The following is a 13,546-nucleotide window of genomic DNA, read 5'->3' as shown; positions in this document are numbered from 1 at the left end:
GAACTAAAAATTTCAACAGAAATGAAATTGATTTGTTATGGAAGATTTTTCAGATATGTTTATTTCAATTTTGAAATGTTTTTATTGAAACATAGAATGACATTATGCGAAAATATTATACCATAAATACTTGCATAAAAAATTACACTTTAATAGTACTTTCAACAAGTAGATCTGTCAAAGCTTTAATCTTAAAATGTTTCTTTAGTGTGATTTACCAACTTTTTTATTTTAATGATTTTTACTATCATAAACATAGCAGCCATAATTATTTGTTATGAAGAGTTGTGCTCTATATATCCTTAATTAAGTATTAGTTCATTCTTTAATGTAGTAATGCTTATTTACTGAAGTTAAAAATATTGTATATAATATATTGCAAGCCATGGCATCTGTCTGAGCATTCATCTATCTCCTATTTATGGCAGCACCATGCTGTTTTTCAAATGCTCTGCATAATAGGCAAAGCTCTATACTCTCTTTTGAAATGACAGGAGAACAAGGATGTATAATGTTGATCCCAACTTTTATTTCAGAAACAGGATATTCAACACTAAACTGTTAGGAACTAATCACACTATCATTCATATTTCAAACTGTAACGCAACTTAAAAAATATAAATGTAGTTTTACCGGATGCTATTGTTGAGTGGCTATTATCATGACTGAAATGTTCAACAATTATCTCAAAGTAGATCAAAGCTTTGACTGAGTGAAACTGAGACAGCAACACTGTTAATCTTTTTTGAAGTCCATGAAATAATTTAAATTGATTGATTAACTTAAACTTTCCTGCCACTGGGGTGGGTACTTTTGCTTGAAAAAACTTTTTCTGTATATTCCTAAATTACAGTGCCTTGTATGTTTCAACCTTGTATGTTCTTTCTCTTTGTGTATGAAAAATATTATTGTATTAATTTTTACCCTAATTCAGATTTATGAATGATTACTAAAAAAATTAATAAAAATTGCTTTTTACCAACTTAATATGCTCACACTATAATAGTTGTTTATGCAGTTGGGTAATATAAAGAGTGTCCCAACCACTACTGTGTTTGCTGTATCTTAACTGGCTTAATGAGCCATGTTATTATGCAAAAGGAATTGGTGGCATTTGGTGTAGAAGATGTGGTTTGGTTGATATATATTCATCTGACTTTCATTCAGAGGATTTGGATATATATTTGTCTCATAGTTATTGCACAAGAACTTTAGTCTTCTTCCAATGTCGGTAAATTTCCACATAATCTTTTTTCTTGCTTTAGTCTAGAAATGAAGTAATATTTGCACAAGTTTGATATTCCTTTCATTAAGGTATTCACTAATTCTGATTTGAAGAATTATACTTTTTTTTAAATCATTTTATTTTTTCACCTACACAAAAGGAGGCTTTTATTATAATTTGAATAAAAACAAATCAACATCATTCTGAACTTGTAATGTATTCTGACATCTATTTTAGTGTCTGATTTGATGCTTTTGTAATCTAGATGGTCGAGATTGCTGTTGTTTATCTTTGGGAAGATATCAAATATCATTACAGTTTAAATTTTTTTTCTTGTTATCCTTCTTTCATTTTCTTTGTAAATGCTGATGTATAATTGGAACAGGAGTACTTTCCTGAAGAAACTGTATATATTGAATTTAAGTAAATCTGTATTTTAGTAAATTTTAGAATAAATAATTCTCAGCAGGTATAATGATTCTTTCATTTCATTTCCAGAAGTAGATCAAGGAAGTTAATTGCTTGTAAGAAATTTCCAACACCAGAGAGTGTCGGTGTGTTGCCTTCAAGCACTGGAAAACTTGCATTTCATTGTGGAAGTGATCTTGGTCTGCAAGAAATTGTATATTTAGGTCCATTTCATACTGGAATTGGGACAGTCAATTCTGAAGTTTTGTGCTCATCTGTAGGTGACAACAAAGTGGGATTAGAATCTGATAAAACTGTGACTAACCCTGTAGCTTTGTCTGAAAACTTAATAAACCCAAGAACCTCATTAGCAGTTTCCTCTTCTTATCATCAGCCACTTGTGTCTACTTGTGAAAAACCAGTACTAGCTACCTCTGAGCGTTCTACATCCAGTGCTTTTGATGTAAAAAGTACTAGTTCTTTGCCTTGTAAGCAGCAGTTTATGTCTAGCCAACTGTTGGTAGAAGCTACAAATATTAAGTCACTCCCTGATACTGAAAATAAGACAACCATTTCTTGTACAAAAATTCCAAAGACACAGAGTAATGTGAATGTCTATCAAATGGCCCAAAAAGCTTTGCTGAATGATAATGTAACACTAGGTAAAGATATTACTGTTCAGCTACTTCCTTCAGACACTCCATCCACAAAGGTTACTAATAGTGGTCAAAAGAGGAAATTAGATGTTAATAAACCCCAGGTCATTTCTGGAAGTGAGTTTCACACTGTTCCTACTAATAATGAATCTCTTTCCTCTCCAAAGAAGGAACAATCAACATCTTTCCAAACAAATGTTATAAAATTTACTGATGCAGCAACAAAGGTTTTACAGAAAAGTACATCTCAGAATTCAATGGCTTCAGACATCCTAAGTCATATTATCTGTTCTAGACTTGCTGACTTTCCTAATACCAACACAGCTTCAACTAATATTAGACAGTTAACTCAGATGGTAGACAATGTACAGGTTCCCAATCTACCAGTGGTCTCACATCCTTCATCAGCACAAATTGGGCATAATTTAATTTTAAAGCAGTCTGGGCAATCATGTTCTGAAATTCCCCAGTCTTTAGCTATGCAAAGTAGTGGTTTGTCTGTCAATACTAATAATGTTAGCTTACTGAAATCTTCTGTGAAGGCTGTTTTACCTCAGCTGGACGCCATGTCTACTGAAATGAAGAATAAGTTGCAAACTCCATCAATTTCTCAAAAGCAGCATCGAAAAGAACATGGATCTGTCGCCAGACAACAAGATATTAATGCTTCTAAAGATGTAAAACAACCTGAGGCTCCAGATGTTGGCTGTATGAGCTCTTTGATTAACCAGCTTACTGGCATTGAAAAAGAGGAGAGTGAAAGGCTGGCAATGTCAAACCAAGCATTTGGGTTTCTAGAAGCTTTTAAAAAGACTTTAGAAAGTGGTAGTGTCAGTAAACATATTCCAACTACTATACAACCAAGTGCCAGTTCTGGATCATCAGTACATTTTAATACTCGAAAACAAGCATGCAACTGGCCTACACGACCAGTGAGCTCTACCCCTAAAAGTACAAGTAAGACAGATGCTTCCTCACAAAAAAGTGTCAATATTTGTACCAATCAGTCTTCATTTGCACTACCACAGTTGTCTTCACAGAATATTATGGCAAAACTGATTGATAATACTATAGTAGAAAGTTTAAAAACTGATAAAAAGCCAGTGTTAACATCAGGAATTACATCAGGTACTTATGAAAAAGTTCACAATCTTGGTTCTAAAAAGCCACCCACAACAGAGTTTATTTTTGAAGGAATGAAAGGTTTTCCTATTCCTTTATCGTCTGTAAGTACAACCACATTACTTCAGCCTGCTACACAAACAAGCTCTGTGATGTCTAAAGGTAGCGTTGCATTATCAGAACTTGTTATTAAAGAACATAGGAAATCTGATTTTGCCACAAAGAGACCTGTGAAAAGAGGCAATGTATCTAATCAGCAAGATGTTTTACAACAGCTTGTAGCAGACCACACAAGACCAGCTGTTCCTCAGACAGGAAGATCCAGCAACAGGAATAATATGGTATTGTGAATATAGTTTTTTTAAATAACAGTTAACTCTATTAATTGTATTGTGATAAAATGTGCATGCTATTCTTCAATTATATTTCATTCACTACTTTGATTAAATTTTTTTTTCTTTCAAATCAACATCGGTGACAATGTTTGAGTGTAAAAAATGATGTTATGTATAAGGATTTGAACCAGAGAAAGGAGAAAAAAACATTTTTTAAGAAATGCAAACAAAAACATGTTTTTTGGAATAAACACAATATATGATGTTTCGTCTTATTTTCTTAAAGCCTGTTATTTATTTATTTCCATGACTTATTTTCAGGTTTAGGGCAATTTGAAAAAAAAAGCATTTTATTGTCAGTAAACTTGGCATATAATGAAATTTATAGATTAAGTTTTAATACTGTCAGGTAGATGCTTATGTAGGGATGGCTCATATTGTTCATAGATAGGGTATTTTAAATACCTCTTCCACAAGTCTTAAGAACATTACAAAACTATACAGTGTTTTCTTTTATAACGATACCTATGCGATGACTGAGTCGCAAGTTCTGGTAAACTCTCTAAATATCTTACACAAAGTTTAAATTTCTTCTTCTGATTTTTTTTTATTATAACTTGCAAACCAAAACAATGGTGTCAGCTAGTGTCAGATCAGTTAAATACAAAATGGCCTCAACACCTAAAGTTATAGCTAAATTTCTTGTTTTTATGTAAGTGCAATATTGTTCTCTTCTTGGTGGATTCTGTTAAGTTATTTGTTAAAATTAATTCTGCATTCTGTCCATGTAATAAGCACAAATTACATTTTTCTTCTGTTAACACTTACAATCTTGAACACTTCAATATTGCCATAAATTGTTGTAGGCCTGTTCCAAAAATGATGTTCAGAACTCTTTTCATAATACCAGAAGTGATGAAAAATCAACTTCTTTGTACGAAAGAAGCGTGAAGGCAAATACAAATCTAAACACTTCACAGATGTACACTGATTCAACTCTCTAACTTGATATAACTCTTCAGACTTCAAAATTTTCTTGTATTTATGATCTAGCTTCAGATGTACTATAAAAACTCTTATAGTACTCTTATCACTTGTCTTGAGTTTATGTTTCAGATTTAAAATGTGGAATCTCAAATTATTGTGTGAAAAGATGTATCAACTACCTTTATTTTTATTCTTATATTCAAAACAAGTGTGTAGGAAAATTACACATGTGAAAACAAATTCATCGAATGTGTAACAGATTTAATAAATTGTTTGTTTTACTGATTATTTGGAGAGGATGTTTTTGTTACATGATGTTTTCAGTTAGAATGTTGGGAAGTTTTTGTTCTTTCTTAAACTATAAATGAGAATTGGGGCAAAAGAAAGCTACATTTAGAATAAAGATGAAAGAAATGAATCAGATTGTTGTAATATGCATTAAGGATGCAACGTGGCCATTGTTGTTTTCTCTAGACTGGATGCAAGTGCATTTGTCAATGTAGATGGATAATATTATACTGACTCCCTTTCAGTGATTAATTATTCAGAGCTTACTGTATTTCATGCTTTTTTTTTTCAATGTAATTCAAGAAAATACACACATGAACACTAATACTTGATTAGAAAAAAAATTGAACTGGTATTTTATTCGAACTGGAATGAAACTAAATGAAGCATTTGCAATTTTTGGAACATGAGCCACAATTTTGGTTCTGTTAAAAATTGAACTGGAATGACAAAAGTGGTTCAATTCACTGTGTGAAAATAAAAACTAATAGCATACAAATGATTATAAGACAAACGTGTTTTACTTAAAGTCCAGTGAATTTCCAAAAAAAAAAAAAAAATTAAAAGTAGATGGAAATTGGACAGGCATTGTACAGTTTATATAATTTTGGTAGTTGATGGCTTGCTTCTGAACAAAAGAGCTAGTGAGGAAGAAAAAAATAATTTGGATTATCATGTTTTGGAGACTTGATCCATTTTTTCTGTATAGGATTCAGAACTTTTAGCAATGAAATAATGTTTATAAAATAAATATGAAATGTTTGTACATTCTGCATTTTACTTCATTTCAACTTGCTTGACATCAGTCTTGATGTAGTGGACCAGATCAGTATTGCTACGAATGGTTTTATATTTGGGTTTTTATTTATTCATTAAAGTATTAAAAAAAACAACTTTCACAGATATTTTTGAAACCATTCTCTACTGTTATACATTTAACATTAGGATATTTCTTTCAACTAGAAGCAAGTAGTGTATTTTGGATGTTAGGGCAAGGAACAAAAAAATTCAGGTTTGAAACAGGTTACATCCAAAATGTACTATGCAAATATGTTACTTATTTATGGGAGTTATGAACAGTTAAAGAGAGATGGGTTTGGAGTGGCTGAACCAACTTACCACGAAGAGTTATGCACACAAATTTATTGTATTTTTTACTTGATCCCAAAGACATTATGTGATCTTTTTCATTGTTTTGCAGGTTTGAAACCTGGTTATTGATCTTGTGATCTGACAAAAGGCTACTGCCATTATTATCAGTACCAAACCTAATTTTGAATTCTGCCATAGCATCTTTGTGCTTGATAGATGGACTTGCCTTGGCAAGGACTGTCAAAAAGTACATCATGATTGCAACCATGCAGATGATAAAGAGAATGATAGTTATTGATGATGACATGCCAAAAAGTATCAAAGTTTTATTTATAGTCAGCAGAGCTTAAAACTATCTGCTGAAGATTTAGTGAGTGAAGAAAAACAAGAGTTCATGTAATGGACCCATCAGTTACATAACAAAAAGTAGTAGTGTTATTGAATTTTGGGTTTCTGCTGCTGATGTGGCCAGTTAAAGCTTGGCCAATTTTTGTAAAATTTGGAAGCTAATTTGTAGTTATCATCGGTTTCACCAATACTGGATAAGTTTCAGATTTTTTTTACATCCAATCTCTGCCACCAAACCTCTTTTTGATGAAGGAGAAATTGTGATCAAAGAAAATATTAAATTTTTCTCACATTTCACAATACATTTTAGTAAGACTAGCTGATAGCACCTAAAATTGAAATGTCTTATCATAAATTCCATGTGGTTTTTCACTTTTTTAATGTTATAAAAGAATGTACCCTTGCAATATTTTGTAAAAATTAGTATTTTATGGTGGCTTTTCTAGTCTTGGCATTTATTAAATTGTGGGAAAAAAAACCCAAAAGGGGGCATTTTACACAATTACCAAATATATATTTGAAGTGAAATAATTTAAAATGATGTTAATAAAATAAATGTTAATGTTAATAATTAATAAGATCAAACATGCTTAAAAAAATAGCTTATGTAGTCTTCATAAATTTGTTTTTCTATAATGAGGGATGTTTATAAGATCCAAAAAGTTGAGTTTTTAATAGCTTATTGTGTGTGTTCTCTCTCTCTCTCTCTCTCTCTCCTTTTTTTTTTTTTAACAGTGAATTGTGTTTGCTAAAAGGCTGGATGACGGTGTTCTCTTTGGATTACACTGAAATTGTTTCCCATGATGTTTGCATGAAACACTTCTTTAAAATATATTACTGTAACCCCTGTAGAAAAGAGTTTGTTTTAATTCATGTTTTAAGAGCAATGTGTAGTAGAAAATTTACAAGTATTTGTACATATATTGCAACAAAAATCTATTAATATGACTAAGTGCCTTTAAGTACTTTTTGTGCTGCAAAGTAACTTTTGATTATTATGTATTATTTCATAAACAATTGTACAATAACTCTAATTTCTTACAGAATTTCAAAGTTCATGGACAGAAAGAAACTGTTAGTGTAGCTGGAGGTCATCAAGTTCATTATCAAGCCTTATCTTCCACTGTAAACAGTAACCCAGTAAGTTACCAAACAGTAATTGTAACAACCTCTGTTGACCTGCAACATCAAACTGAACCCTTGACCACTGGTCTCCCATCACAGAATTCTGATTTGTTCACTGTGCACGTTACTAGTCACTTGAATATGCATTGTAATACTGAAGAACAAACAGTGAGGCTTTTAGGAGATACTTCTGCAAACTCCATAAGTGGACCTGCGAATGAGCAACAACAAACTATTTCTGGAAGCTCAGCAGTAGTATCAGATGTTAGTGTAATAATGCCTCAAACCAGTAATATAGGTAAGATTTTGATTATGAAAAAGGAAACAAAATGGCCAATGTCATTTAAATTGTTTTTAAATATATAAATAGATGAATGAAAGGAAATCAGTTTAGAATTTTACAGCATTTCATTGCTTTGCTAATGCTAGAAGTTAAGGGGTATATTAGACATGTAATCAAAAATGGCATCTGTGGGGAACTAAAAGATCAGTGTATGATGCATTTGAACAGTTTTGCTTGCTTGCAATTCAAATGAATGAAAGATGTGTTTCATTTACAATATCCATTATGTTTTCCTGGTAGGGGGCGATCTTGTTGATAAATTTAATTAATATATGTTGAGAAAGAACTTTATCATTTTCAGTATAAACAGGTTGCTTATTTCTTGTATTTATAACTACTAAACTTCTCTTTGTTAGTATCACTTTAAAACATTATCTTAACTGGTTATTGTATAAATGGTGAATACATGTTCCTTACCTTCCAAAGATCTAAAACATTATCATAACTGGTTATTGTTTAAATGGTGGATACACCTTCCTTACCTTCCAGAGATCTAAAACTTTTAGAAGTATCTCTCAGGTTTAGTAAATGTACTTTGGAAAGTGCAAAATGCTAGAAACATTGAGTAAAACAATATACTTTATATTTATTGAAAATGCAGTTACTGGTTTTTCCATGGAAAGAATGTTTTTCCGATTGGGGTAGGACTCAAATTAAAGTAAATGTATTAGGGACAGTTTCCAAAAATGTAAATAGATGAATGGAACCATTGTGTTTGATTCAGTACATAAGCCATATCTCAGCAAAATAGAGATATGAGGATCTGATTTCATATTCTAACTTTTCAGTATTGGTAATATGAATTCTAAATTTGTATGAAACTATAGATTTAGGATTTTGATGTCACAAACACCTAATTTTAACCAGTGCTACATTCAACATATCACGACACACTAAAATCCATATTTGTATGTATACTTTTAATATTTACTTTTAAATTAAGAACTTAAATTGTATATAATATTGAAGTTTCAATTATTATTTACAATTTGATTCCATACTACAGACATAAATTCATAAAATAGTAGTTCAATAAACTTTAATGCCAGTCAATAACCACAGTGATGTGGCCTTTGACCCGTGACCCATCACAAAATAGTTAATAATGAAGTACATCTTTTTACAATTTTATTAAGATTGTTCATTAAATGTTTTACTAATTTTTTATAAGCAGATAGTTTTTTTTGCTATCAAGAATGAACTTTAAAAAAAATCGTTACGTAATACAGGGTGTTCGGAAAGTCACTGTGCACTTGTATATTTATTAACAGACATGTTTCAATATAGAATACAGGAGGTAAATATGAATGACAATTATAAATAATGTTGAAAGTGATCCCCGTTGGCATCAATACAGGGTTGGATCCTTCTTATTTTGTTTCTAAACACCGCTATCAGTTGTTGGCATCAAATAGACTGAACGAATGCTGTTATAAAACTGCACAGTGACTTTCTGAACACCCTGTATAATGCAAAACAGGAAACCTGCACTTTTAAGTAAAAGATCTAATTTCTTATAATGATATGATAAATGGCTTTTAAGAATTAAAATTTTTCTTTTTCTTTTTACAGCTAGCCCTCAAGTTACTACTCAGTAAGATGACTGTTGCCAAGGCTGTTATGTAAATATAAACTTGTAACATAGATGTATTAAATAAAACTGATGTGATTTAGTATTCAAGTTAAATGATGTTTGGGAACCTTGGACGTTATGGAGCTTCTGATAGTTCCATGTACAAGTAATATGAGTGAATTATGTTTCTTTTTTCCTACTTGCTAAACAGCAGTTTTAGTTGTTGTTTTTTAAATTTCAGATGCTTATTGCATATTTCTAGTAAAGAAGCACCCAAACAGTAGCTGCAAATATTTATTTTTTACAAAATGTTGTATATACTTGTAGCTTTGATAATTAAAAAATGAATTGAACATGTAAAAATGTAAGGGTATGATTAATACTAAAGTTTCATTTTAATTTGTAATTTAAATGTAGAGATCAAAGAACATGTTGGAGAAAATTTGAAATCAAATTATATATATACATTTTTGAAAGCTCTGATTGGCCTTGGAGAGAATTGTTACAGCAATTTTGAAATAATACTTTAAAATTTGATAAAAATTAGCCATTTAAGGGGAAGTTAAGAAAAGAAGTAGAAGATAAAAATTGTAAAAGATCATCTTGAAATATTAGTATTTTGACTAGTGCACTTAATGATTTATTGTAATCTGATATGCAAAGTGTGTATTTTAATGTATAGAAATAAGAACACAAGTGTTACATACTTAATACAGATCAGTACCAACTGAAAGATGAATAATAAATCAGTTTTTGTAAAGTATCAGTGAGAAAGCTTTTTCTCTTGTAGTTCTGTATTGTGTTACAATAATGCATAAACGAGAAACAGAACACACTACAGTTACTCGAATAACATTTAATATTGGTGGTAATAAAAATAAAATTTAAAAGATACCTGCAAAAGATTCAGCATTTATCAGATACTTTAAAACATTTAGGTGTAGATCTGTTTATCACTTTTAAAAAATGGTTAAATTTTTTTTGTTTGATATGTTTATTAAGTCATACTGTTCATTATTCATGCTCAGTAGCAAGCATGACACCAACTCTGATGCCATGAGACATTAGAAATACAGAAATATAAGATGGAAATTGATATCAAAGAAATTTGGATAATATACTTTGTATTTATAATGTACTTTAAAACCAAACAACATTTAATGTATCAAATTAACTGATATTTTTCTACTTGTAAATTGAATATGGAACCTTTCAGTTTACAATAAATCCCACAAATAGTTCATTAGAATAACATTTTGTGAAGTGTATTTTATTAACTCTTTTTGTTTGTATTTTATGTGATTAGAAATGTTTAGTGATTAACTGTTAGTTGCCCTGTTATCAATAGGTATAGTCAAAGATAAAGAAAACAAGAAAAAAACTACTTGAAAATATACTATGCTCTGAACTTTTCTTCAGGGCTGTCATTTAATACATTATCCTTCTATAGTACAAAATAACTTCTGGACATTGTTTTTCTTTGTAGTGAGGACGATCTTTGAATAATTTATGTTGTGGCTTTTTTAGTTTATGATATTTGTGTAAAATATCTTGTTTCATTTTCAGTTGGTACTGAAATCTGCATGTGAAATGTTATAAGTGCATGTGCGTTCTTCATTTTTGAAGGGTATTTTTGGTAAAGTGTTTAATGTTGAAGAACTTCCAAGTCATGATGTATATACTCACACAATAAGGTTTTGCTAAGCCTTATATTTGCAGAATACACTAATGTCTCATTGTCTTGAAAACAAAAGATCCTGGGAATTATTTTGGTATGACAGTGGATCTAAAACAGTTTGGTATTAAAGTAAAAAGGCTTTACTGAAAACCAACTGTGTGTTATATCATCTATCTTAGTAGTTTTTCATCTAACTACAATCTTTTATTTTATTATATGCATATCATGGAATGTTTTCCAACAATTTTTTTATTTTTTAAAATAATTTTTAATATTAAAAAAAAATCAAGATGTGGGGATGATAACCTAGCTTTTATGTAGCCTAGGTACAATCCACCTATGATATGACTAGTGTTTTGACAGTCTTGTTAACATGATTTGTTTGTGAGGACAGTGTAATAGTGACATCCTCAAAGATTTTGCTTTATATTAATTCTTGACTAGAAGTTACTGACACAAACCAAATTTGTTGTAATATTGCAGAACTTGTCAGTTTGTATACATGATATCAGAGCACAAGCAAGTTTTAAATGTTGTTAGTATCAATTTTTTATTAGATCAAGATAAAATTCAACCAGGTATGAACATATACTTAAGTATGCTGTTCTTAATAAGATTAGAAAGTTTTCTTTCAGTTGGGTAACTTTCCTGTTAACCATGTTTTTGACCATAAACCCAATAGTATCTCATTAGCTTTGCCTGAACTTAGAAGATTTAGGTTAGTTTTAAATGTATATGCTAAGCTAATAGTGCAAAATAATCTTTGTTAATGATATAATAATAATAATAAATTAAAAATTCAAATCAATAATGTAAAAGAAAAACAGAATAACGTATTCTTTACACAACACAGAAACACTAGTTGTTAGCTTTAAGTCCTGTTGTAGATCAGCTTTTCAAACTTTTTACTAAGGAATGTTTAATATTTATTCTCAGTAATTTTTTACATTATTTTAAAACTTTCAATATTTTTAATACCTCTCACAAAACATTATGCATTAGACTAATAACATACACTTTGAATTTCAAGATTAGTAGTTTACTTTTGAATAACATAGGATCATATATTATTCATTAGTGCTGTGGGTTTATTTTCGAGTTGGTTAAAAGGAACTGATATTACACTTCCAAACAGTTCACTATACTTTTCTAGACCCAGACACTTCAGCGTAACAATGCGTTACTGAATATTAACTTGTCTGAGTGAGCATTCCTTTTAGATGTTTGTTTTGGACTTTAAAAAAAGACGTCGAGTTTGTTTTCCACATATTGCATTTTTCTTAACAGACAAAAGTATTTGAGACATGTGTATAGAAAAAAAATCATCAGTGCTTATGTTTACTTGTTTTACTCGCTGTATACATTTGTTGCTAGAGGTTGTAAAAATCATGATTGTGAATGTTAATTATTTCATTAAATTCTAATGCAATGTTGTAAAAACAAAATATTCTTTTTTGTAAATAAAATTGTGTCATAAGATAATGAAACTTTTATAACACGTGTAAAATGTATGACTGTTATATCAGTTGTGGTAAAGAAACTTGTATGTGAACAGGTTACAAGTTTGTTACTTTGGTGAATTTATTTTAAATAAAGAAACAAGAGGGGAAAAATATGGAACAAAAAATACCTGCAACATATTCCTCACGTTGTTTTATCTTTGGTTCAGTAAAACTTAACTACACGTACTCAAGGACTCCTTAACTGACATTTACGAGAAAATAAAACTGAACAGCCTTGGATGTTAGATAGTTTTGACTTTTTATAAAAACTGGTGTATTTAGCAGATTTAATTTATTAGTGAAAATTATTTCTATAGCACCGTCTGGAAGATGGAAGTGGTATAGAAACATTTCCTATGATATATAATAACAAAACTTTATATGTTTGTTGGTATAGCCCTCATTAGAAAATTATCTTAAGAAATTAAACTTTTTGTCGTTTATAAGTCTTAATTTTCTTAACATTTGACAAAATTGTTGTTCCTAAATTATACTATATAAACTTACACCTTGGAAAGAAAAGGAAAGAAGCCTTCATGAGACTATTAGCAACAATAGCATTCATTAAAAAAAACAACACAAGAGGCCTAAAGACAAGTTGAAATGTTACGTAAGAGTAGCGGTAAAAACTTTAATCTAGCAATTGTTTTAATTTTTTAATAAATGGCGTTAAATGACTTAAAACTCGTCGTATTTGTGTGTGCAAAAACTGTCATTTTATAAACATGCCGTAAAGTATACAAGTGTATAATACTTATTTGTATAATTTAATTATGTTTCAGACAACATTGTTGAAACCATGTGTAAGAGCAGTAGTCGAGATTCTTTAATAGGTTGCTTGTAAGTTATTTATCTGTCAAATTT

General features: G+C 30.1%; 1 protein-coding gene across 5 annotated transcripts in view; it reads left to right on the top strand.

Moving 5' to 3' along the window:
• Positions 1-12,660, top strand: part of LOC143229847 (uncharacterized) — a 63,009-nt gene extending 50,349 nt beyond the window's left edge. For 4 of the 5 annotated variants that reach the window (XM_076462679.1, XM_076462676.1, XM_076462680.1 and 1 more), the window contains exons 13-15: positions 1,724-3,752; positions 7,506-7,884; positions 9,502-12,660. In XM_076462679.1, coding sequence (XP_076318794.1) covers positions 1,724-3,752; positions 7,506-7,884; positions 9,502-9,527 — 2,434 coding nt within the window. In that variant the 3' untranslated portion in view covers positions 9,528-12,660. The remainder of the gene's footprint in view (positions 1-1,723; positions 3,753-7,505; positions 7,885-9,501) is intronic. The other variant, XM_076462677.1, reaches the window with a different exon arrangement.
• The last annotated feature ends 886 nt before the right edge of the window (positions 12,661-13,546 follow it).

This window comes from Tachypleus tridentatus, chromosome 10 (genome assembly GCF_004210375.1).
Source record: "Tachypleus tridentatus isolate NWPU-2018 chromosome 10, ASM421037v1, whole genome shotgun sequence".
In the NCBI taxonomy this organism is placed as follows: Eukaryota; Metazoa; Arthropoda; class Merostomata; order Xiphosura; family Limulidae; genus Tachypleus; species Tachypleus tridentatus.
The sequence above is the reverse complement of the archived record's forward strand: the minus strand, read 5'-3'. Positions and strand labels throughout refer to the sequence as shown.